The sequence below is a fragment of the Apostichopus japonicus genome, chromosome 12 (genome assembly GCF_037975245.1).
Source record: "Apostichopus japonicus isolate 1M-3 chromosome 12, ASM3797524v1, whole genome shotgun sequence".
NCBI classification, from domain to species: domain Eukaryota; kingdom Metazoa; phylum Echinodermata; class Holothuroidea; order Aspidochirotida; family Stichopodidae; genus Apostichopus; species Apostichopus japonicus.
The window spans coordinates 25,919,079-25,946,364 of record NC_092572.1 but is presented as its reverse complement, the minus strand read 5'-3'; the positions used below and the strand labels follow the sequence as shown (position 1 = coordinate 25,946,364).

At 36.4% G+C, this 27,286-nt stretch overlaps 1 protein-coding gene across 4 annotated transcripts in view; it reads left to right on the top strand.

The window, feature by feature from the left end:
- LOC139978044 (beta-galactosidase-1-like protein 2) overlaps window positions 1-27,286 on the top strand; it is a 44,005-nt gene that overhangs the window by 3,833 nt on the left and 12,886 nt on the right. For 2 of the 4 annotated variants that reach the window (XM_071987991.1, XM_071987990.1), the window contains 11 exons: window positions 4,132-4,301; window positions 5,192-5,260; window positions 8,330-8,425; window positions 8,954-9,062; window positions 10,176-10,268; window positions 15,246-15,330; window positions 15,850-15,914; window positions 17,112-17,199; window positions 20,231-20,386; window positions 23,585-23,677; window positions 26,675-26,775. In XM_071987991.1, coding sequence (XP_071844092.1) covers window positions 4,132-4,301; window positions 5,192-5,260; window positions 8,330-8,425; window positions 8,954-9,062; window positions 10,176-10,268; window positions 15,246-15,330; window positions 15,850-15,914; window positions 17,112-17,199; window positions 20,231-20,386; window positions 23,585-23,677; window positions 26,675-26,775 — 1,125 coding nt within the window. Of the gene's footprint in view, window positions 1-2,973; window positions 4,302-5,191; window positions 5,261-8,329; window positions 8,426-8,953; window positions 9,063-10,175; window positions 10,269-15,245; window positions 15,331-15,849; window positions 15,915-17,111; window positions 17,200-20,230; window positions 20,387-23,584; window positions 23,678-26,674; window positions 26,776-27,286 lie in introns of those variants that run through there. The other 2 variants (XR_011796888.1, XM_071987989.1) reach the window with 1 other exon arrangement.

Below are 27,286 nucleotides of genomic sequence, written 5' to 3'. Positions count from 1 at the left end.
TGTGCAGCAATGGAGGCTACTTATTAACTGTTCGAATAATTGCTTGACTTCGCCTTAAATTATCCTTCAAAAAATTAAAATCGATCGAGTTATCTAGACATGCTGCAATGGGAAGCTGTTGTATTTGTGTTTGTACAGTGAATGTTACAGTTTTCTATGTAGGGTAGTTACACGCAATTTAGTCTAACATTGATAATAATTGGTGACGAACAAGTTTGACCTTCGACTATTTTTATGAAATATTTACCAAACACTTTCTCGTGGTGTGTTAGACATGATGTTAGACTCATCCATGCACCTCGTCACATTCAGGTCACACAATTACTGGCAGCAATAATATTTATCTTCTCTTGTTAGTTTGGAATTGTAATATATTACCTGTTTTTTTTTTTCTTAAAAAGGTATACATTACACTAAAAAAGAAAAAAAAAGAAGAAAAGGAAAGAAACATATATATATCAGTTACTACGTCGGATTCATGGCGTATAACGCTCTTGTATATAGCGGATCATACAATCAACATATGCTGGTAGCAATTTTCGGAATGTTGTTTTTGGGCAGTGATATACCACACATTTCAAGGTTATGAATTCCTCGGTGAACTGGTTTCATTATTGATGGCAGTATCGAATATTATCTGCTATGAAGTTTTAATGCGGATTTAGTTAAACAAAAATGATATGTCATGCTCGAAAGTTTCAAGGCCAAATACGCTTCCAAATCGGAATTTTCTTAACTGTACAACAGTACATCACCACCCCCCCCCCCCTCCACCTCACCCCGTCGATTCCACTAACTGAATTTCAACCAAGTCATTTGTTCCGAATATTTTGGGTTTCACGTTTTCTCATTTCTGAGTCCTTGCATATATATATTTTTTAAATGAAGTGCAAATTTTAGAGAAGGCCGCCCGCACTTTACGTGAGGCTGCTAACAAAAAGTTAAAATCTGGTCTGTGGTGGTGAGGGGTATCATGCTTATAATACATTAGAGTAGGCCATCGTAGTCTCATTGAGAGCAAACTCAAGTTGAGGATAATGCGCTGGCTTTTTAGGAAGAAGAACAAACTTAAACAAAAACATCAAAGTGACTCGCAGGCATACTTAAATAATTTAAAGGGAGTGAAGACTCGAGCACAAAGAAACTCTGATGCCGGTTATCTGGCCTACTTTCGAATGCGGTGTAACATAAGTGTTAGACACCACCATCGATCCCAGAAAACACTCACACAGCTTTCTACCGTCGGTAATTAGACACTAGTGCACAGTCAATATATGCAGCTACGGTCAATACAACACAGTGTTTAAGCAGCCATGAACATCTAGGTCCAGCTAAAGATAACAAGGTATCACACAAAACTTCACTTGCAAGCAACGAAATTTTGATATTTAAATTGGTGGTTCAGCTTCCTCGATCTTTATTTCGGCTAACAATCTCAAATTTTCTACTTTAAAAACCCACACTTCGACCTTGATATTCAAAATTTGAAATTAAAATTCTCGGAGGTACTACTTTTAGTCTCGAAAGTCGGACATATGATCTCGAAATATTCGACTCATTCTTTTTACCTAAACATGTCCCCAAGCAGCCACCGTAGTATTTACATTGCACTAGTTTATAGTTTGTGGACCTTGACAGTTGAACGCGTATATTGTAACTACGTATGTATTGCGTGGCAAACAGTCCTTGCCTACGACACTTGCAACAGTTACAGAGTCATTGTGATACCTATGACATAAAACCTTTGAATTCATTTAACAGTACGCAGGCTTATCGAGAACACATATTAATGTAGTGTAATCAGGGAGTTGTTATGGAAGTTCATTGTAAGTTTAGTCTGTGTAAGGGTACGTGCAACACAGAAATTTACACATAGAAGCCATATCAAACCTGCTGATAACAATGCGCTTTGCAGCATTTTGAATGTCATCCGCGCCATCTTGATACACTCAAAACAATGACTAGAGCAAGAATGCCTACGCAGTAAAGCAATTAAACAGGTTTCGACGAAATTCTAACTTTATCATCAAAATATCTTTTATTTTCAAATCTATTAACATTTGATGCAGTATATTAGCTTGAATTTTGTGGGGGAAATGTACTAGTTGAAATGAATTACAACTCTCGGTTTTTTAGCCACGAATTACATAGTTGTTTTAACTTTTTGAAAAGAAAAAAATCCTAGCATGCTCCAAATGTTGTACAATCTTACGTTAGTCCCTTAATTAGTTACACAGAGCAGAAAGCCCAGCCATATATTGTTCACAATGCTAAGTCAGTTGATTAGACCGAAATGTAGCCGGCTTTACAGAAATGTTTAGGCCCCTGGGGAACAGGTACTCCGAGTTGGATGGGCACCAACAATTATTGGGGGGGGGGGGGGGGAGGGCATCAATAATTTAAGGAGAGGCACAATTGATACTCATGCATGTGCTGTTACTTGTCAAGTGTTTGCTCACGTCATGAAGGTGGGAAAATTAAAGGGGTGGGATGGGGCACATTAGTCTGAAAGTGAAGGGGGCATGTCCCCTGGGCCCAACCTGGCGGCGAGGGGTTTACATTCAAATGTAATCCATAGCAGGCACTTTCAAGTGTTCTTAGATCCCAGCAAAACTATAACAGCAATACAGCAACAAACTGTTTCGTGGAACCACTTTTTTATGAAAACATGTTAAAGATTCCTTTTCTTTTTTCATTCCGCATACATATACCATTAGAAGCGTCTCACAATTCTGTGTATTTCATGTTACTATATCTGTCAAGAATATCTTAGAATCTAGAAATTGAACTGGGCACTTAATTGCCTATTTTTGTGCCGCTACATAAGTAGCAGTGTTGTTAATGCTTCTGGCTGAGCTGTTGGTCTTCAAATTGCTGCAAAGGACACGCTGGAAGTTGCTTCTATGATATCAAGTTCTGTGGGGTTCTTGATTTTCTGACACGCTGATCAAAAGTCACTGATTCTCTTGTATACCATGTACATTACAGCGTACAAATTTTATGCGCATCGTTGGCAACTGCAACTACTTTTAGTTTTTGCATACCTTGTCTTGGTATATTCAAACGTAGCGAATTCCGAGAAAATTCATCGATGTGGAGTAACTGTCGGCTTACATTAATTCTGTCAGCCATTCCAAGAACTTTGACATCTTCATTAAGACTTTAACGAATGATTGAAGAAGCTCAAACTAGCGAGTTCATAACGAATGCAGCTGATCTTCGTAACGTAGTGTTAACACACACAAGGACCATTTTCGCTAAATTCCGGGTACCTGGCACTAACCATTAAGAAATCGGAATTAGAGGACCTTGGGAGTTGCTGGTACCATGAAAATATAAACTGTTTTTGAAACTAACGAAAAATTAGCTTGTTCCACGATCTGTTATATTTTGGTTTCACTGTTTCGTTAGTCGGATTGTGATTGTGAACTAGGCCTAGCCCCAGAAAGTACCAGAGGCCCTAGCCTAAGTATACTTAACGTTACCACGACAGTACTAAGTACTACTACTGTACTACTAGTCAGTCTTTTTGACCGGCAACGTAACCATCAGTTTGGTTATAGGACAAGGACCCCAACAGTAACTGGACAAGAACGAAATACAGAAGGTAGCCAACCTTTACCCTATTAGAAGTGGGCATGTACCAATAGCAACATTCCTAGTAATCCTCACCAAAAGATGGTGCCACAGACTGAGTCAAGTTCCTAAGTAGACCTAATGCCTAATGGTGTTGTGAACATTTTTACTTTACATAACTAGGCTAAACGTTCCTTAAATTCAATGAGTATGAAGTCTACATAGCCTAACATTGACAGAAATTGTCAGGTCTATCCTTGGTTATGCCACAGTGATGTTAACTGAAGGAAGTCACTAAACTTTATACCACAGTTGACGCTAAAGTTTGGTCAGTTACTGCATAAGAACTGGCTACATTACGCTATCTAGAACATGCAACAGCAAAGCAGATCAACACCTTCCTCAGTGAGGACTCCAGCCGTGTTTAATATGAAGGCCTACTCGATTCGTCCAGTTCATTTATTTCGATGGTGTCTCATCTTCTTTGCTTTTTGTGCTTTTATATTTTGGTACGTACACCGTTGGAATCTTGCCAAACAACTCTCTCCTCTGCAGACTAAGTTAGCCACGACAGCCAGCATGGAGACCAAAGGGACAGATTTTTACCTGGATGGAAAGAAATTAAGAATTCTGTCGGGAAGCATGCATTACTTTAGAGTCGTTCCAGAATATTGGGAGGATCGGCTGTTGAAAATGAAAGCTGGGGGATTGAACACTGTCACAACGTAAGTTTTTTTCCTTCTCCCTCATTGGATTTAAGTGACCAAGCTGGATGGTTAACACTAAATTTACCAGTAAAAATTTCATGGGTCATTCCATAAATGAGGGGACTTCTTGCATCTTAATTTAGACAGATTAAGAACTGAACCTGTACAGAATACTACTTGGAGTAGGGTTGAGGTTTCATAACTTGTAAATCATAGAAAGACCTCTTACTTGAATTTTCTGCTTTGAAGTACAATATGTCATCAAAACACTAAGAAGTGAGTAGCTTAGCTTTTAGTCAAGTGAACAATCTGTCAGTTCCTCTGATGCAGCACAGTATTCAATATTTTGGAAAACTATGACTTTTGTGACCGCCTGTAAATAACATTATTTGACGATTCATTACACATTTTTCTAAGGACTGGTGAGCTGGAATGTTATCTGAGGGTTCTCTGTTCTTTGATTCCAATAATATGTTTTGTAACATTTACATTTCTTGTGTCGTTAGATTATTATTAATAAAATCAATAAATTAACATAATTTTAGACTTGCACCGAGAAACCATCATCATTGTAGTCATCAGTGTAATGTACATTGCAAGGAGCGTCCCAGGCGATTTAATATCATGTTTGATGAATGTCCCAAATGTAGTTCTGCCATTTCTATGGAAACATTACTTATGGTAGGCCCATGTTTGAACATTCATTTGCAATCTGAGTAGTGATTAGAAGCTCGTAAATTTATCCTTTAAATATCGAAAGTTATTACTAAGCACGAGGACTTACGTTAAAAATAATAACTATTTGTTATGCACAAAATTGATTTCTTAGGACTTAGGTTGAAAATAGTTATTGTTATTAACAAAATTTGATAAATTTCTTCATTTGTTTTGTTTTGTTTTCTTAACAGTTATGTACCATGGAATGCTCATGAACCAAGCAGAGGAACATACCATTTCAAAGCTAACTTAGATATCGTGTAAGTATATATGGTAAAGTATTACAAAACCTTGCACTGTATTTAACATTAAGTAGCTATCGAGCAACATGTATACAAGTTTAGGTTCAGTACGGAATCGAACATACAGTGTATGATTATCATTATTATCATTATTATTTATATTATCATAATTATCATTATTATTTATATTATCATGATTATCATTATCATCGTTATCATTATTGTCGTCATCGTTGTTGTTTTTAGCATTATTATTAGCATTATTAGTAGCATTTTTATTTCTCAAATACTCATATATTAGCATTATTATTTCTATTATGATTAGTTTGATATTTAAGGCTGTATTTTTTACTCCATCCAGTGAACTCTCTTCGCAGACAGTTTATGTTCACTCCCAGCCACACCCTTACAAGACTACAAGTGAACATTTGTGAGACAAAAGTTGACATGTATTCTTAAAACAGTTACGTGCCCTTTAGCCTCTAGTATAAATGTTTGCGATGCCAGTGAAATAACAGAGGAGGAAAGCTTTGCTCCAGTTTGGAGATATCGTGGCTCCCAAATGTTGAGTCATTTGTGAATACCACTTTGTCAGTCTGTGAAGTCTTCCTCTATAGGTCCACATGGAGCCCTGTGAAACTATTAAGTTACCATTTTATTTTTTTCATATTTTCAAGGTGAATTAAAATATGGTTGACATTGATGATCTTTGCCTGAAAAGTTTGAAATGGTCCTTCGGTATTTTAGAATCAGCATAATGTGCACCAAACAAGAAGAAGAAAAAAACATGTTTTTTATTATCAGGAAATATACATTGTAAAACATACAGATTTTTCACTAAAACTTGAAGCTTGCTGGATCTATGATGGCATATGTTGTGGAAATTGTTCCTTATAGCACTTTATACATGTATGAACAATACCATCCCATGATGGTTAGCTTTTCCTTCCTACAGTACTTTATACTGTAGATAAGGGCTGCCCATGTAGAATTTGCACAAACGTGCAGTGTGTACTGTTTGCAGCTCAACGTGGTATTGTACCCAGTACCATATCAATGCAATTTAATAATACCACTGAACAGCTTACAGTATTATGCTGGTACAGAATTTTGCAAGCCTGGAGATACCATAAACTGCATGAAATGTCATCAAAATTTGCTAGATCATTTAAAATGGCAAAAAAAACCCCCCAAAAAACATGAATCTCAGGCATTATTTCTGGTTGTTTGACTCTGTGTGATATTTATAACTCCATAATGAGAACCTTGAAACGAGAAACAGACCCAGCGATGGTATATATGTGACTCATATTTCAGGGATTATTGGTGAAGAAAAGCAACCCCTCCCTCTATTTCCAATCAGCTAAAAAAAAATTCTAGTTTCATTTGATAGAGATCATATAATAGTTTGAAGTGGTTTCTCGGAGCTGTCATTTGGTAAATTCTGATGTCATCGTGCGGCTAAGATTCTGAAACCTTTTTGTTTGTTTGCTATTCATATAATTGTCAAGGGTAGGATGTGTAGAACAGTGTTGAACCTGAAACCAAATGCCACACATCATTAGATTTGTCATTTCAAGAGGTTCAATGTTAGGTTGAAACCAAATGCCATCATCTTTAGATTTGTCATTTCAAGAGGTTCAATGTTAGGTTGAGCATTTTCAAAACCCACCTCACTGCAGAAAACAAACAGAAATTTTTAATTAAAATAGATAACGATATATATTTAAGGGGATTGAAGCGTGTGTGGCTTCAATGCTTGATGATGTCAAAGTTTAGACTTGGATCAAGTCTCCAGCCATGTATGTGGGAGGAAACCAGGCTGTGATAACTCCAAAATCGAATGCCATTGTTAATAGTTGACACATGTACACTGGTTGCTTGAACAAATTCAGGAAGGTAATTCATTGAGAGTTAATGTATGCTTCTTTTCCTTTGTTACATTACATAGTACAGTGATCCCCAAATATACAGTATGCTAATTAGTGTACAGTATTTGATGTGTGCGTTTGTATGTGTGTGCATGAGTTTGTTCTGTATTCTGACTGAGAACTTAAACAAAAGAATTCCACGTGCTCGGATGTGGTTTCTAAAGAATCACCATGTTCTCGCAAGAATTCTATTGTTAAGGGGCATTGTTAAGGTTAGAGTACATGAATTTGTACAATAGAATACACAATGGGGTCCTCGCATAGGCGTAGGAGACCAATTTGATTTGGGGTGGGGGGGGGGGGCTGTAACGACTTGCCCGAAAAATATAACCAAAATTCAACATCTTAATGTGTATATCATGTAGGCATCCATCAGTTACTACATCGCCTGCCAATAACATACAATCATTTGCCATGTTACTACCCTTCCATATTGGTTATAATTATTGGACAAGTCAGTTTCAGTAATAATGATAATAATAATATAAGTTTAACCGTTCAAAAACACATTGCAAATTATATTTCTTTCAGTACTGTATAGGTGCCCGAAAAATTCTCAGCATATTGCCCGAATTTTTTCAAAAATATTTGCTTGGGGGGCTGCAGCCCCCCCAGGCCCCCCCCGCCTCCTACGCCTATGGGTCCTCGGTCTGAAGGCAAAGCATAGTTCTGTGTGTGTGTGACAGTTCCACTATGTCCTCACAAGAATTCTATTGTTAAGGGGTATTGTTAAGGTTAGAGTACGTGGATTTGAACAATGGAAAAAACAATGGGGTATTTGGTCTGACTGTGAAGCACAGTTGTGCGTGTGTGTATGTAATTTTAGTTCACTACAAATGATCTCATCACTGTTGAATACTAAACCATCAGACTGGGTCACTTGTTCTGCAAAGCAAAGAGTCAACAAAACACAATTGTTTACTCTTGCAGCATAACAATTGCGAATGTCTAAGTAATCTATTGTAGTACAGTAGATGCAGACAAGTTTAAGGTTTTTACCAGAGAGTTTTATTAAAAAAATTATTGTAGAAATTTCTCGGGCTGGCTTCTGGAAGATAATGAGTTAGTACCTTGCATAATTGGCTATTATTTATTTAAATACTACCCTACAACTCACTTTCACGAAAAACTTGGAATTTGTACTATTTCTCCACAGTGAATTCTTAAATGTTGCGAAGCGAGTGGGACTTCACGTGATTCTCAGACCCGGTCCTTACATTTGTGCAGAGTGGGAGTTTGGTGGACTACCAAGGTGAGACTCGATGGAAAATGAAGATTTATAAAGTGTATCATAAAATCTATAATTTATTAATGATGGAAGTAATTACATACAATTATATCGTAAATTATCTACAGTATTTATCTACAAAATTTAAAACCCATTGACAAACAAGTAGCATATCAGGAAGTGCCCCCCCCCCAAGAAAAATTAAAAATTAAAAAATTACTTTGCACAACAGTTTTCGTACATAAACCCTATTTTATTTAAAATTTATATTGTTTTAACCAACTTCACAAATTTTAAATTGCAAACACTATTAAGGGTATTTACCAATTTTTTTTCTTTTTCTTTATTTCTGACATTAAATCACAATGATGTACATTTGTTAATACATAGCTATAGCATATATAATTAAGTTATGCTGTAGAAAGCAACCTGTCCAGACGACCTACAGTAAAATACTGTATATAGACACATCTGATATAGATATATTTTCTTAACAAACCTCAGCCCAATCTTGTATTTTTCGTTTCGTGCTTATTATTTCGTTTGAAACAGCTGGCTTCTAGCTGAAGATGAAATGGAGGTGCGCACTATGTACCCGACATTCATCGATGCCATGGGGAAGTACTTTGATGAACTAATACCGAAAGTAGTCCCACTGCAGGTACAGTCTAAGATTAATGAGGTGCTCTAGTTTATTTATAATATCCAACTCTATAAATGTCCTACATCCCCGCAATCAAGTCTACTTTCATCATGACCCCCGAGCTGGGATAAATCTACGTACTGTTGACTGACTGTGTGCCCTTCTTCGGTCATGGACCATCTGTTACCAGGGTGAGGGCGCTGTATGCAAACAGTAGTCGTTCAAGTTCGTTAGGTTGAGAGCTGCGTGTGCTATTAATTAAAATGAAGCAGCCCATTTCTTGCTTGAAGTATTGTAATTTACCAATTACCCCTGTAAAATGTTCGTTAAACATGGTCATTTTAATAAGTTAGCAGCTGATAATACAGTGTGGAGTAGTAAGTAACAGATGCTAAGTTGGATCAAGTGCTTACTTTTACCAACTAAGTAAAGCTGGTTAGTGGTATGACAGATGTGGTTGTGATGTTTGCATAACAACAGTCATGAACTGTGCTTCAGTCACCTATATATTGTCATATATATATAGTATCATATATATATATGTTTATCATGGAAAAAATCCATATGTACTCAAAATGGAAATATCAATAGACAAAAGCAGAGAAATAATAAATAATAAGAATAGAAATTAGAAATAGAAGGTATAATAAATATAATAATAATAATAATAATAATAATAAGGGATAATGGAAGGTACAAGAAATAGAAAGAAAAAAATTAGAAATAAGATATAACTCATTATTGACAAATAAGGTACAAAATACAGTATATATATAAATACATATGTAAGTAATTGTATATTGTTATATATTATATTTAAACTGACCTATAGAAAATGGTTTGGAATAACATTTTTGAAATGAACAGTACAACATGCCATCTGGGGGGGGGGGGGTGTTGGAGGGGTAGATGGGAGGGTGAAGGAACAAGGGTTAAATGGTAGAAGAGGATATCACCTCTGAGTTGTTGGTGATATATTTAACCTGTAGGTACCTTTACTTCCTTTTAACATCCATTCATTTGTGTCTTTCACTGACTGTAAACAAAGGTCAGGGGTATAGTTTGAAACTATCTTTTTTATAAAGGACGTTTCACAGAGTACAATCCACTATTCCTTTTTCCCGTCCTCAGTATGGCAACGGCGGTCCGATTATCGCCGTACAGGTAGAGAACGAGTATGGATCGTTCGGCAAGGACAAGAACTACATGAAACAGGTCAAAGAGGTGAGTACCTGTATCCTGTCAAACTGTACATGAAATAAATTTGGGCTCTTGACCCTGCTTAATATCATAAATTAAATTTTTTAAGTTCACTTTGAGAAAACTTTTTTCAATGCTGTTTGATGCAGACGAAAATACCGTGTACAAAGTAAGTGGGCCTGACGTTTCGATCCTAGCAGGATCTGCCAAAGATCCTGCTAGGATCGAAACATCAAGCCCACTTTCTTTTAAACATTCTCTCACACAGGCTCTTTAGTGGCTAAGCAGTTTGCTAACAGTTTTTGTTTAATTTAGTCGAAAATGCTCTCAGAAAGTAATAAATGTTGTTTGAAAAATGCTGTTCCTTAAGTTACCAAGTTACAGATATATTTTCACTGTTAACCCCAAAGTGATCTACTGTACTGTATATTGAATCTAAAATGTTAAACTTTGGGATGAGGAAGGCAGGAAGTGTTGGGGGGTAGGGGGTTAGTGGGGTAGGACTGTGGGATCAGGGGGAGAATAAACATAGCAACACCACACATACAGATATGATGAAAAACAAAATTTATGGTACTGTAGCCACTGTACAATACTATTTTAACAGCCTGCTTAAATTGCAAATAAGCTGGGATTATTTTCAGCGCCGGTCTTTGCATCCCAGCAACGGAACTACAAGGAATGCACACAGCTGGGTTAATAATCAGTTTCATGGAGGCAATATTTCTAGCTTGGACATTTTTTAATGTCAGATTTTGGTATTTCTCTAAATTGATTTAGCAGATGTCCCTGCTGAAATCACAAAAAAAATCCTATGCCTTCTATAAACGCACCTATATGGTATGAATGAACATTAACCAGACTTTGCTTTCCATCCAAATTTTCAGACTGTCGTCAAAATTAAATAGAATGAAATTAAGAAAAAAAAAAAAAAAATGAATGACAGGTTGTAATATTAGTCAGCAAAGTTCAAACAAAGACTTGTTTTAACAGCTGGAATGGTAAACGGTACATTTATGATGTACAGTACAAACAGGTATATTGAACAAGTCACTCAGCAGCTGCTCTCATCATAGTTAGAGTGCCATGTTGTGTTGGTAGTTAATTGACTTTACTGTAAGTCAACATCATTATGTGGCTGCTGGGAAATGGTTGAGAATTTTGTTAGGGTAGGCCTACAGTCGAACCATGGTTTTAGCACGTGTCTATTTTTTCGAAATCTTTCGGTACAGTGCGCTACCGAAATTCCATAACAAATCATTGCATTTAATTGGTAAAGGTACTGTAAACTTATATCAAACAACCTTGTATACATGTATGTATGTGTGTATGTATGTATGTATTTCAGATCCTCCTGCAAGCAAGAACTCGCGAAGAAGCCTCATTGGCTTATCAAAGCCGCAAGCTGACCGAAGTCAGTCTCTTAGATTCATATTTAACGTCCATGATTATGAATTGTCAATTGTCAACAACTCTGTAACTGGACAACATACATTAATCTTGGAGTGACTCTTACCAGGGACCTTATGATTGAAAGGCACCTGCCTTAATCACTGAGCTACCCCTTCCTTGATTTAAGAAGTCAATTTCTTTATAGAAAGAACGATTCCATTCGACAGACACTGTGGCTGGCATATAGGGAAGAGCAAAATATTCCACGCAGTTAGTTGAAAACCTGATCGTAATACCTTGTATGCAAACTGGAGGTATGGTATGGTAAATTTTATTGTGTCGAACGAGGGAAACTGCAAGCTTATGTAAGGAAATGAAAACACTCATGCGAGAATGGGACAGAATGGTGAAGAAGGAAGGTGTACTTTACAGGAGTGTCAAGGACAACAGGGGAAGTGAACCAAACTTGCAACTGGTTGTTCCATTCGAATTGAGAGAACAAATATTCCAACAACTTCATGACTTGGCTGGCCATCTCGGTGCAGATAGAACATTCAAGCAAGTGTGCAAAAGGTTTTACTGGCCACAGATGTTTACAGATATCCAACAGAGGTGTAAAAGTTGTAAGAGATGTTGCCTGAGGAAAGTGACATCATCGCAACAGAAAGAGCCGATGGTTCCGATACAAACATCAGCACCATTTCAAACCTTTGCAGTGGACTTCTTGACCCTGGAAAGATCCACATGTGGAAGAGAAACCGTTTTGGTAATGACCGACCTGATTACAAAATATGCCATAACAGTCCCAACGAAAGATACCACTGCAAAGACAACAGCCAGAGCATTGTGGAAGCACTGTTTCCAGATTTATGGTTGTCCAGCCAGGTTACTGAGTGATCAGGGACCAAATTTTGAAGCAAATACAATACAAGAACTTTGTTCTATGTATGGTATCAAGAAATGTCACACTACACCCTGTCACCCTGCCGGTAATGGCCAGTGCGAAAGGATGAACAGAACGCTTCTCAACTTACTAGGAACCCTGCCACCAGAACAAAAACAGAAATGGCCGGAGCATCTTCCAGAAGTCATCCATGCCTACAATAACACTGTCCATGCTTCAACTGGTTATACTCCATTCTTTCTGATGTTTGGTAGGCATGCTCGTCTACCTGTGGATTTTATGATAAAAGGAAGTGATGAAAAACAGCCAATACCAACTGCTGGAGCATATGACAGTTGCGTCCAAGAACATCACAGGAGATACGTAAGTGCCTTCAACCATGTCAGGGATAATCTGGACAGAGCGGCACAGAGACAGAAGAAAGCAGTCAACCAAAGACTGAGAACGCATCTGCTTATTCCGGGAGAACGAGTCTTGGTTAGAAACAGGAAAGTCAGGGGGAGATGCGAAATCCAAGATAAGTGGGATTTTGCATCTCCCCCTGACTTTCCTTTTTCCATTTTTGTTTAATTCCTTTTAATATGATTTAATACGATATTGAAATAAAATCTTGAATAAAATTCGCTAACAACTTTACTTGTTTACTTTTCTTTTAACTAAAATTACGTACGTGCCTCTGCGAAATCTTTAAAACTAAGCCAGTACTCCAACACTTCTGACACCAATGTAAGTTTAGGGGTTTTCTGTATTGGCGTGCCCTCCCAAAAGTATGATGACTCAGGGGAGAGAAGTTGTAAAGATAATGCAGGAACAAAAGATTAGCGGTAAACTTCAATGATGTAATAACAATTAACTGGAACAACGGTATACTTGAACAGTTTAATAACAATTAACTAGAACAACGGCTTACTGGAATCATTTAATAACAATTAACTGGAAGGACCGCTTACTGGAATCATTTAATAACAATTAACTGGAACAACGGCTTACTGGAATCATTTAATAACTTAACCAACTAAATATAAAATATAATTTACTTACAAGCTCACTTCACACATACATATAACTCAAACGTACTCACTCGCTCACAAGTGTTGGCCGGTCAACCATGCATCCGTGTTCACTGCCTCATTCATTAGCTCTGCCAAACATTTTCAAACACACGAAAGTTCTCTCATACCACACGCACACACTCACACAAGTTACACGCACGCAACACAATCAGCGCGCCGCGCCCGATACATTTAAAAACCTCCGTACGTAATGAAACAGCGATGCATCGATACAAGCGCACCATAGCCTAACGCTACACTATATACAGGTACGCCCACACAAGAATACGCCTATCGTTATAATCGCTCATTTACACTTAGATAGACGAAAAAGGGAGAGAGTAAGACAATAAGAACAATAACACGTAAAAAAGACTAAAACATTTAAGATGATATAACGAACGGAAAGCATGTACAGGCAACATAGTACAGACCAGACAATGCCAAGTTGCCAAAAACCCAAACGAGGCAATAAAAATATGGCAAGAAGAATGATTAACAATTAAAAGACCCGTTCAAATAATCAACCGATTGCCCCAGAAAGGAAGAAGGGTAGTGATTGGTGTGTCTCGTGTGCCATCATTGGTTGTATTCTACAGTACCTCTGTGTGGAATGATAATATTACTCAGCTAGTTATGTAGTTTCCCCACAAAACCCGACTTTTGTAGAATCTGTCCCACCGTAAGGGCAAGCATTTCCCAATGACCCCGACCATCCCGCTCGACGATAATTGTCTCTACAACTCTCTTAGATGTCCTAATTTGTATTACCAGCCCACGATATCAAACAATAAGACCAGACACTACCGATTAATGAAAACATAAAATGTCCTGATTCTATGTTAAAAGAGAATGACTATACTCCAACAATACCTACAGGGTTTCAGACCTTTTATAGCTCTATATACTCAACGTGTAAATCCCACATCAGATCAGGTCATCAAATACTAGTTATTTTTACTCACTAACTCTATCCACTACCTTATCCTGAAAAGATTGGTTGGAGCATACTGTATTATATACAGTATTGGCTGGCTAAACCCTTGTTTCTTCCCCAGAGTTGATAGTAGAGTACAGTACATTTAAGTACAGCACAGTAGAGTACAGCACAGTATAGTACAGTACAGTAGAGTACATTAGAGTAAAGCACAGCACAGTACTGTAGAGTAGAGTACAGGAAAGTACAGTACAGTAGAGTACTATACACAGTTAAGTACAGCACAGTACAGGACAGTAGAGTAAAGCACAGCACATTAAAGTACAGTAGAGTACAGTAGAGTACTGTACAGTTAAGTACAGCACAGGACAGTAGATTACAGCACAGTAGCGTACAGCAGAGTAGAGTTTATTAGAGTACAGCACAGTACTGTAGAGTACAGTAAAGTACAGCACAGTTCAGTAGCGTACAGGAAAGTACAGTAGAGCAGAGTACAGTTAAGTACAGTAGAGTACAGTAGAGTACAGTACAGTAGAGTAATGTACAGTTAAGTACAGTACAGCACAGCAGAGTACAGCACAGCAGAGTACAGCACAGTATAGTACAGTAGAGTAAAGCACAGTAGAGTACAGTATCTTCAAAACTTTCTAGCAGGAACCCTGAATATAATGATCACTATGATGATTGTTTGTGTATGTTATACTTTCTCGTCTTAGGCTTTGACCTCTCGTGGCATTGTGGAGATGTTGGTCTCATCAGAGAATGGCCGGATCCCGATGGAGAATGCTTATCTTAAAGATGGTGAGATATCAACGTAACTCCTCCTCCTCCTCCTCCTCCTCCTCCTCCTCCTCCTCCTCCTCCTCCTCCTCCTCTGATTCTGAAAGATTATGTTGTGTCCAACAATTGTATGAAAATTGTCCCTGAATAATTACATAAATATTGAGCTAAATATTCCATCTCTATTGATTGATTCTTGATTTGATTTGATTTGATTGATTTGATTTGGATTGGATTGGATTTTGATTGGATTTTGATTGGATTGGATTTGATATTATTTGGTTTGATTGTTTTTCACATCCATTTATTGGTAACAATGGTTGCAAATGAACAAAACAACATCGTACTTTAATAAGAGTTTTGCTTCAAATTATAAAAATAATTTGATTTACGTCATAACAATATAACAGTTATTCTCAACAACGACAACACAAAGAATCAAACAGAATTAATGGACAAGAGATTCCCATATCCCAAAAGCTTGTTTAAGCTACACGAAGTTAACTTTACTTTTATTTTATTATGATTTTCTTTCCAAAGTGCTAATGACTGCAAATTTCCAGGAAAATGCTGACCGTCATTTTGATGACCTCATCCGCATGCAGGTAAATACAGATATTATTGCAATATTTCAAGACATCATTTTTTTGGTCGAAGATAAATCAAGGAATAATTTATCGTTCAAATTTTGCGAAGCAGTTCTCAGGGCTCTGTAATTCTGTCTGATATAAAATAGTTTGGTTCCTGTTTACAAAGAAAACTGGACTTTGCATAGATAGCAATTCTATCATTTTGCATGGCACTTTTGCCAAGCGATACTGGATAAGTTATTCACTGTAAAATCGTTTAATTTGTTAATGTTGTTTCTCGTGTCCCTAACATTAATCAGTAATTATGTCATATGTGAGATAAATTTGCTATAAGAAAAGAAAAGAAATTACTTTATAAAGCACTTCAAGGAATATTTTGGGTGGCAGGCAGTATAACACTATGAGGTAGCTCTGCAATATGTATGTATGTATGTATGTGAGTATGTATGCGTTTATGTATGTATGTACGTATTTTAGATCCTCCTGTAAGCAGTAACTGGTGAAGAAGCCATCATTGGCTTTAATATCAAAGCCGCAAGCTGACAGAAGTCAGTCTCTTAGATTAATATTTAACATCCATGATTTTGAATTGTCAATTGTCAACAACTCTGTTGTCAACAACTTAAAATATCAAATCCAGTTTTGCCTGTATTACAAATAAAAAATCAAAACCCAAAAACAAACATGGCCACCAGACTGCTGTTCAGATCAATGGATAATCCATGTTGCCTGTCGAAATTAAACAAAGTCCATTGATTTCTCGAGTATGTCCTACCGTAAATACAACGTGATGATTTCAAAGCAGAGAGCCGCATTTAATGTCACAGCTAATATTTGGATTAGCTCTCATGCTGGGGATGGTATTTTTGCTCCCTAACAGCTGGCAGTTCTGCCAGCTGTGGCTAAACCGGACGGAAATAAGCATCGTGTGTCACCATCAACTTCCCGCTGGTCGTAAACGGGTTAAAGCTGAGAGAATCGATTCGTTGATGTGGGTACATTAGATGTCTAGAAGATGTCATGGAAATTGTCTTGTAAATACATTCCTCTTTAATTATCAAATATGTTTGCAATTGTGTTGAACATGTTGAAATTATTTTTAAAAAAATTCAGAATTTTTCCAGTATTGGTTTTTTGGTGGCTAAAATTATGAAATTATAGAGTAGGCCAGAGCTTCTTGTTAACAGCCTACTATTCTGTTTATTATCGCAGGGTGCGGACAAACCAGTAATGGTCATGGAATTCTGGACTGGATGGTTTGACCACTGGGGTGAAAAGCATCACATATATTCTGCCGAAGGTGAGACTAGCCTCGTGCCAGTTGTAACAAAATTGTTTCAGTTTGAAAAAGGTCTATAAAGTCTTGTGTGCAAAATGTACAGCAAATCTAGTACAAAGATTGCAGACTGGCATATAAAGATAAAGTGTCCCTGAAAACTATTTCCGTTACTTTTAAAATCTATCAACAGAACAGCAAACACTAAAGTACCCTGATGAAATCTAATACTCTCGCGGGAGAATTTGCCAAGAATGAAGTTTAGTCTAATCTGTCTCAGATATATATAAAGTTTTATGTGACTGCTAAACATTAAAACTGATCTAAATGTGCTGGTTGCAAATTTAACGAAACATGGTTGCTATCGCACGGCTCTTTGTAGTTTAGGCGGACCTACGTCACTATGCTCAGTTTTTTTCAGCTCATGATCTAGCAGGTAAAACGTGGCATATATATAAGTTTTCAATATAGGCTCTTTTTGGATTCATGCCAACTTCACTCCTGAATTAATTAATGCGTACTGTATGTGACTAGAAGTATACATGGATTTTGTTAATATTTAAAGAGAGCCAACCAAAATGCAAAAAGCCTGTGTATGTGAATATTGCAAAAGTTAGAGGGCCTGCCTGACGTTTTGATCCTAGCAGGATCTTCTCTCTTCAGAGGCTAACTGAAATGAAACCTAGGTAAGAACATGTTGAGGGAAACAGATGGACAGAGACACATAGATGGACAGATAGTTAGATAGGACAAATGAGCAATTAATAGAGCAAAAATTAGACAAAACAAAGAAGGGAGGTAAGATGGAAGGAAAGAGTGATGAGAGGAATAAGGCCTGGGTATTTTTTTTTTTTCTGTTTTTGCATTGTGTTTGCTTATAGTCCCAGTGTGTTAGCTTCTACTGTATGCTTTACTTGAATACCGTAGAATAGGCAAGGTATATACCCGAAAAATCTACACTCTGTAGTTTTTGGCTACCGAACTACTCACATCAGGATATAAGGGATGTAAATGAGGGCTTGCTATCAATGCAGTTTTATGAATCATCTTGACTGGAGTTACTAGATTTTTGAAAGTGAAAATTTACTCATAAGTCCATCACTATCCCCCACCCACCCTGGAGATAATACAGTGGTGTTAGCCATTTAGCTCCAGATACAGTAAAACTTGATGTAAATTTGAAACATGAGACATAAAAAATGACTGGACACTTACTGCCTTAATTTGAATTCACTTTGTTAGAACTCTGGCAATGCAACAAAGACAATTACAAATTATGTGTCATACTATAACTAGAGATACAAAATGTTATTTTGGATGTTGAAGGTGAACTTTCACTGCATGGGGAATTGCCAGATATTAATACTAAGGTGCTTCCAGTCATACATGTGCAAATATTATGATTATATGAGGTATAGGTATACAACGATGTTTTTAACCAATATACCAATACTGTAGCAATATTTTGGCAGAGACTATGCAGTGTGAAAATTTAAGAAATTTGAAGTGGTTGTCCCCAGGACAACCAGCTCACCAATTTTTGGTTGTCCTGCTGAAATTTTGGTCGTCCTGTAAAGCTATAGTAATTTATCTTCGGAAAAAAATACTTGTTTGGGACTCCTAAGAAACCATGAACGTTGAGCGATTTCATGGATTCTAGATCAAATTCTGTGTTTCTTTCCGCAGCCTTGCTGGATTTTATTTTCTAATAATGCTGACTGTAGCAAAGATTGTGTACATTAGTTAGGTACATGATGTTTTGCTGCAGGGCGTAACAATACAATAACCATGTGATAAGCTGTAGGTGCGTCATAGTACTGGTCTAGTGTTTCAGTTTCAGTAATGTTATTAGCGAAAAAAAAATTTGCGTCCCAGGGACGCAAGCCCCCGAAAAGTTTGCGTCCTGTATAAAAACGCTTGCGTCCCGATCGAACACCAATTACGTTTATTGTATGACCTACTGTACTAATACTAGTGTAGTATCACTGCCTATACATTGTGAATGTTATACACAATATTATAGGGCAGATGGCTCAGTGTCTTAGCTTCGGTGTTTGACAGGGGAGGCCCGGCCCAATCCTCCTTTCTCCCACACTACCGTTTATTTTTTTTTACCCCCAGCCCCCTCCTTCATCCGCCCTTGTACTTCCCTACTGGCCAACTCTGTAGTAGCTCCATGCTTTGACCTTGCAGCGCTTCCAACAGCCAAACTTTTCAAAATCACTGTACCTACAGTGTGCATATCTCTCGCTAAATTCCACACTGTACTACTGCATTTACATAGGCCTGTTCGAACTTCATTTTCAACTACACTTGCGCAAATCATCAAAACCTGATCCAACATTTATCCTGGGTTCTTTGCAAACAATCATCTGCACGAAAATTATTACCATATTACCATGATTAAATCGATATCTGTAAATTTACCAATATTTGAAAGATACTGAAAAATTGTGCAAAAGGTATAAATTTGACTTTCATAACTACAGGGATCAATATATTACAATGCTACTCTATTATATACTTAGCCCTTTCCTGATAGTCTAGCAAATATGCTTTAGACTGTTAATGTTTGTTGAATTTTGTGCAATCTTTGCAGTTTCATAAATCTATTAAGCAGTTGTTTATTTTTAGTCATTGGATGATAACACAGATGTTCACACAATGAACTTGTCCAAAACGAGATGGAAAAAAAATCAATATTTTTTGGTATCAAAGGAAAACCGTGTAGTTTGACTATTGAACTCTTTATCAGCTCTTTAATATAGATATTTTTTAATGTTCAATGTTATTTTTCCTTCAACTTTTGTGCCCTTTCATAAATTGGAGATATTTTATAACTTAAACCTCTGCTATTTCAGTTAAGTCTAAATTAATACTCAAAGGTGTGTACTCCAAAGAGTGGACTCCAAAGGTGTGTACTCCAAAGAGTGGACTCCAAAGGTGTGTACTCCAAAGAGTGGACTCCAAAGGTGTGTACTCCAAAGAGTGAACTCCAAAGTGTGGACCCAAAAGTCTGTGCTCAAGTGTACCCTTTGTCCATTTTCCCATGCAGACTTCTCTCGCCTGGTCGAGGCCGTCTTGAAGAGGCAGGCCTCCATCAACTTTTACATGTTCCACGGTGGAACCAACTTTGGATTTATGAATGGCGGTAACTTTCAGAATGGTCCCAAGGGAAAGCACCAGTATCTGCCAACAGTAACCAGTTATGGTAAGATGGGAAGCAAATGCAGTGACCACTTTGTGGAAGTTGGTCATACTTTTATTTTTTTGTTTTTGTTTTTGTTTAATGACTCTTGTGTAGGACTTGTAACCCTACAGCCAAAACAATTATGTATAATAGGATAGTTTGATACTCCGACTATGCATATTTATGTAACGACCGTTCGAAAGCTATGGATGGGGCAGGACCCAAAAGTGGGTTGCAAAAAAAGGTTTATGCAGTTTTCATATCTTGCCAATGGAGAACGATTATCAGTTCTTTTTCATGTTTTTTAACATCCAGTCTGTAGTCCAGACAATTTCCAAGCAGTGAATCTGAGGGGTGAGGGTATGGGCAGAGGTGTTGGGGGGGGGGGATTGTGGCTCGGTCCTCGTAGAAGATAATGGGATGTGGCCCTGAAATCTTGCAGTTAATTGATTGAAATTAAAAATAATGATTATGATTGGTTTGCTTCAGCCTTAAGTGGGTGCGAAAAAGGTTATTTGTGATGTCTGGAGTTAGTTGCTTTATAGCGAAATTGCCCAAAATTTCCGGAATCTTTGGGGCAAAGACCACACCCTGATAGCATTTGGTATCGGGAAGGATATGAATTTCTCAAAGTTTGCGATATTTTTGTAAATTGCATCTGGCAACAGTGGGATGGATGATGTCATCAGGGCTTCACTTCAGGTGAAAATTTCTCTGTGTTTCTTGGTAATTTGTCAATCATTTAAAATCCAAAGAGAACAATAATATGCATATAAAAATGATACATTTTGATGAAATTTTACGTACGTAGGACTCTGACAGGTAAGAAAACATTCCCAAATGTATCAGGTTTTTCAAGGATAAAATCGATGATGAGATTATAATAGCCTAAGTGAAGCAATAGCAATAAATTATAAATATTATTAAACTATACAATATTATTAATACATTATCAAAATATGTACATTTTGCTGTATTAAAATATTATTACTAATTTTTTTAATATTTTTATTATTTTTATATTTTTTTATTATTATATTATTTTTATAATATTCAATTTTTTAATATTTTTATTTTTACTATAGGAATATCCTTTCAACATCGTCACCGTAACCAACTTTAAGTTGACGTTTTTCACATTAATATCAAAAACATCTTTTCAACAAAGATTAGCTTTAATTCTAACCGAAAGCCTGTTTGGTTGATATCAGGAACCAGTTTATCTAGAATCGCATCGCAAACATGCTACGCAGAACAGGCGAATTGTTGGTGGACAGGTGCAAAGATGTTAAGCAGTTTTTCTTCACAGAAACCGTATATAGTATTATATAAACAGGCATGAGACTCTTCCGCGGAAACGCGGATTTCCGATTTTTTTTCTTCTCATTTTCGCGTTTTTTCTCGTAATTCGCGTTTTTTATTATTTGTTTTATTTAATTTTTTTTTTTTTTTTTTTTTTTTTTTTGCCGAACATGCTGGACTGTGAAGGGAAGGAACACCGAATTTGACCAGTGGTGGAATCAAGTAGCACAAAGCAAGCAAAAAGCCTTTTTTTGGTTCAAAAAAGCTAATGGATAAATTATACAAGCAGAAATTCCACACTTTTTTGGCGAGTTACATGATGTGATAGATTCCATCTAGAGTCCACCATTTTGCATCTAAGCCCTCCTTACCTGACAAAAAATTTCTAAAGGAGAGGGGGACAACCCCTCCCCTTAAACCCCTCCCCCAGGACGGCGATCGATAAATTTCAGATTTTTTTTCCCCGGCTCAGTCTCATCCCTGTATAAAGACATCTTGCATCGCTCATTCCACAACCACCACTCGTTATACAAAACGATACACAGCGGCCATATTACTTAAATATATATGACGTGTTAGTATGCTATCAATACTATTATGGTGCACATGAATAATAAAAATAAAATATGTAAATTAAAAAAGGCTTAAGATACTCAAAGACAGTTCTTCATCAAAGGGGCGCAAATGCTAGTAGGGCACATTTGCTGTTTGGAAAAAAGTGGGGGGGGGCTTGTTCCCCCATTGCCCCCTGGCTCCTGCCCACCTTCCCTCCCCCTATTTTGTGCATTATGCTGCGATAAACGCACGGTAGACCATTGATTAGCCACATATCTATCAATAGCAACTTCACGACTAACTGTAATGCAAACTGGACATAATATTAAACATTAAATATTAATTTTCAGTTACTTTTAATATTAAATTTTATGAAGGGAAAGGTAAAACATGTTACTGAAAGTTATAAATAAGCTGCAAAATTTGGGGGATTTAGGTAAATAGAGATCTATTTGATTACCATAAATAGAAAACTGATTAGTTTTGTTGTTAATATTTGTCTTTCAATGACAAATATATACTAGAATTCTTTTTAGAATGACATATATGCTGTAGGTTTAGGTTTTTTTTTTAAATTTTTTTTTTACAATTTTCCTTTTCCTTTTTGTTTTTTGACAATTTTTTTTTTTGGTTCTTTTATAGCTTTTGAACAGACATCAATTCATACCCAAAAAATAACCATGGACATATATATGCACAAAACCAGCTGCGCAAAGCAAATTAGAACAGTAAAAACCACGTTGTAAAGCTGCGCCGATAAATCAGTGATGTGCAAGAGGATTTCAATGATTGTGTAAAATACAACAGTACAAAGTCTTGTAATAATAAGTATACGGCCCTACAATGTTGTCTCACATATTGCATCAACGAATTAGAAAAATTAAATTGATTTAACATAAAGTACCAAGCAAATGGAGCAATCATACTTCATATAATATTTGCATGTTGTAAATGTTACTAGCTTGGTAATCTATATACTTACTTAATGTTTAGTATACATTGCATTGACTGCATTATGTGAAAATTGTCCGATAGCTGGAAAAAAAGGAGACGGTTAATAATGTTAAAAAAAAAAAATGAGTGTGTATAAAATACAGTAATCAATTCAGATAGGTAAGAATGATTTGTCAGAATGATTGGAAGACTGATCAATATTTAATATAACAAATTTGAATGATAGTCATGAAGCATTATTTTTAACGATTAATTGATTTATTGATTGATTGATTGATATATTTCTTGTTTTATTGTCAGATTATGACGGTCCTATAGCAGAGGATGGGGATATTACTGATAAATTCCGCTTTTTTAACGATTGATTGATTTATTGATTAATTGATATATTTCTTGTTTTTTTGTCAGATTATGATGCTCCTATAGCAGAGGATGGAGATATTACTGATAAATTCCTCAAAATCAAAGAGCTTTTGAAGGAATATGTTCCAGAAGAAACAAGTAAGTTGATAGTCTTATTTTTTCTTGCCCTTCTTGTTTTTAACCTGCGTTTCTCTGAATTTTGAGTTACTTTTATGTATTGTGTATTGTGGTTCATGCACATGATACGGCCTTGTAAAAGGTTAATTGAATGTTGTGTAATGCAGTGTGATGTTATGTTGTGTATAGTTTAGTTTAGTAGTTTAGTAGTAAAAGGATCAGGAGGGACACTCAAGTCCCCATCAAGGACCCTATAGGAGAGATCAAGGACCCTATGGGAGAGAGAAAAAAAACATGAAGACACAAACACTCAGACCCGATTACAATGCTAAAAGTGCTTGTCCAAAGCATTCGCAAAACCCATTCACACTACTTGCAAGTACAACTTTCTCAGGCAAACCGTTCCACTCATTCACAACCCTAGTAGAAAAAAAAGTTATGACGAATATTAATCCTACTTTGTGAATTTTGGAGTTTAAGACAATGACCTCTGGTACAACTACTGTTAGCAAACATGAAAAAGTCAGTGAAGGATAAATTGTCAAAACCAAACACGATCTTGAAAACCTGAATCAAGTCCCCACGTAACCTCCTAAGCTCCAGTGTGGTGAGATTCAACAGTTGTTACCGCCTATAATAAGGAACACCCTTTAAGGAACTTATCATCCTAGCATCCCTCCTCTGGACCTTTTAGAGTACTTCCTTATCCTAAGCAGCAAAATATGGGTTCCAATGTGTATATACACATGTATGATAACATTAACTGTTATGTTTCTGTACTGTCTACCTTCCCCCTACAGCGCTCCTGAGCAGGTTACCTATTATTAAAAGCTGGAAAAAAATCATATTTATTGTTTATTATATATTATAACTATTAATTGCAGGCTTTTATATGATGTCATGCCAGCTTTGTGGGACTTCACAGGCCATGAAGTCATTCATTGTGCCAATAAAAACTAAAAAAATCAATAAATGCAAAAAAATGAAAGTGAAAAGTTACGAAAGGTTGATAAATATGAAAAGTAAACAGAACACTGTATGCTTAAAGTCGGATATCGCCAGTTCTAGGAAAATGAGTTCACACAAAATATCATCCAGATTTTCCAACTCTGGTGTCATCATATATGTTACATTAAAAGTTGATTTGTTTGGTCAGATTGTGCGGTGTAAATAGGGGGTACATGGCAACATGATAGTGTTATATTTAGGTCGTATGTAATGTTATCGTTAATATGTTTGATTGGGTTGTGTTAAAGCATGGTATGATATTTATGCTGTGTATTCTATGATATGATACATGAGCTATGATATATGCTATGATATGAAACATGCTATGATATACATGTCAGGTTGTATACAGTATGCTATGATATGTTATGCTGTGTGTGCTATGATATGATACATGCTATGATATGATACATGATATGATATATTTGTCAGGTTGTGTACAGTATGCTTTGATATGTTATGCTGTGTGTGCTATGATATGATACATGCTATGATATGATACATGCTATGATATGATACGTTATATGATATATTTGTCAGGTTGTGTATGCTATGATATGTTATGCTGTGTATGCTACATCAATGATATGATACATGATATGATATGTTATGATGTGCATGCTATGATATGAAACATGTTATGATATATTTGTCAGGTTGTGTATCCTATGATATGTTATGCTGTGTATGCTATAATACGATACATGCTATGATATTAAACATCCTAAGATAGGAAACATCCTATGATATGAAAAATACTAAGATATATTTGTCAGGTTGTGTAAGCTATGATATGTTATGCTGTGTATGCGATGATACAATACATGCTATGATATGATGTATGCTATGATATGAAACATGCTATGATATGTATGTCAGGTTGTATACTGCACTGTGTATGCTATGATATGAAACATGCAGCTATGATATGATACGTGATATGATATATTTGTCAGGTTGTGTATGCTATGATATGTTATGCTGTAGTGTGTATGCTATGATATGAAACATGTTATGATATATGTGTCAGGTTGTGTATGCTATGATACGTTATGCTGTGAATGCAATGATATGAAACATGCTATGATATATTTGTCAGGTTGCATATGCTATGATATGTTATGCTGTGTATGCTATGATATGATACATGCTATGATATGATATAATATGATACATGCTATAATATTTTACATGCTATGATATGAAACATGCTGTGATATATATATGTGTCAGGTTGTGTATGCTACGATATGGGATGCTGCGCAGTCTTAGGTTTGATCATTTTCTGAGCTAGAATTGGTGATGACTACAGCCGGAGAGGAAATATCATATGCTATGCAATGTAATGCTATGTTATGCTATGCAATTCTATGTTATTTAATGCTATGCTTTGCAGTTCTGTGCGATGGTATGTAATGCTATGCAATTCTATATATGCTATGCTATGTTATGCTGTCTGATGGAAAATGAACAAATTTATGACTCCACCAAAACAGTGCACAAGCACGTCCAGCTCTTATTGTTCATTATCGGACTTGTCCAAGTCCTCTCTGGCAGTTTTGGATATGAAATAACGTGCCTTGGTGTAATTAGGATAGTTCTTTCATAAATAACATACCAATATGGACTTCTATTCCATCATTACTGCAGCAGCCATCACAGACGATACTAATGGTGAGCAGAGTTTATGCCTGTTGTGATGATCCAGGGAATAATTTATACATAACAGCCCAGCAAAATGCTTTGGAAAGTGCAAACCCAAAAATGCAGCACTTAGTCTGATGCGTACATATGTATGTAGATTTTATTGCAACCTGGAGCATATTATTTTCAGTGTTTTTCATGAGAACTAAAATGACACAAGCTGTGAAAAACTGCTCAAAAAAAAAAAAAAAATATGATATTACACAAAATAGGTGAACACTAAAATATTTCCATCTGGGAACATACTGTGTATTCATGTCTTACTTGTTATTTTTTTTTTTTATACATTTTATTTGCTCGCTGCAGAGAACATTCCAGATTTACCTGCTGATATTCCAAAGAGGGCCTATGCCGATGTAGAGATTACACACTACATGCCACTTGACACACTCCTGGAAGTCAATGGGGTAAATCACATTTTCTTTCTAAGTACCTAAGTCAGTCCGGTATGACTTATTTTAAAACAGTTCTGTAAATTTAGTCAAGTCATTTGACAGGTCAGTACAGGAAAGACCAAATTTTATTGTTTATTAGCTTTGCCTTTTATTGTACCATGATATGTCCAGCAACATGTCCTTAAATTTACATTTCGCAGGCTAGTTAGCCTACCACACTTTTACACCTGAGTTTACTCATGCTTAGGCTAAATCTGCATGTAAAATACTAACATAGCAGGCTAGGTTAGCCTACTGCACTTTTACAGTTGAGTTTATTTATGCTTATAGGCTAAATCTGAATGTCATCCTCTGGTCTAACATAACAAAATTGGGCAACAAGATCACAGCTGGATATAACTCTAAAACATTTGACTTGATGATACCCACATTGATTAGTTTCCTGAGCGGAAAATACTTGGCATGCCAAGAATAAGACGGTCGCGAGTTAATCCTAGTTCCATGGCGCTAGCTGAACGTACAT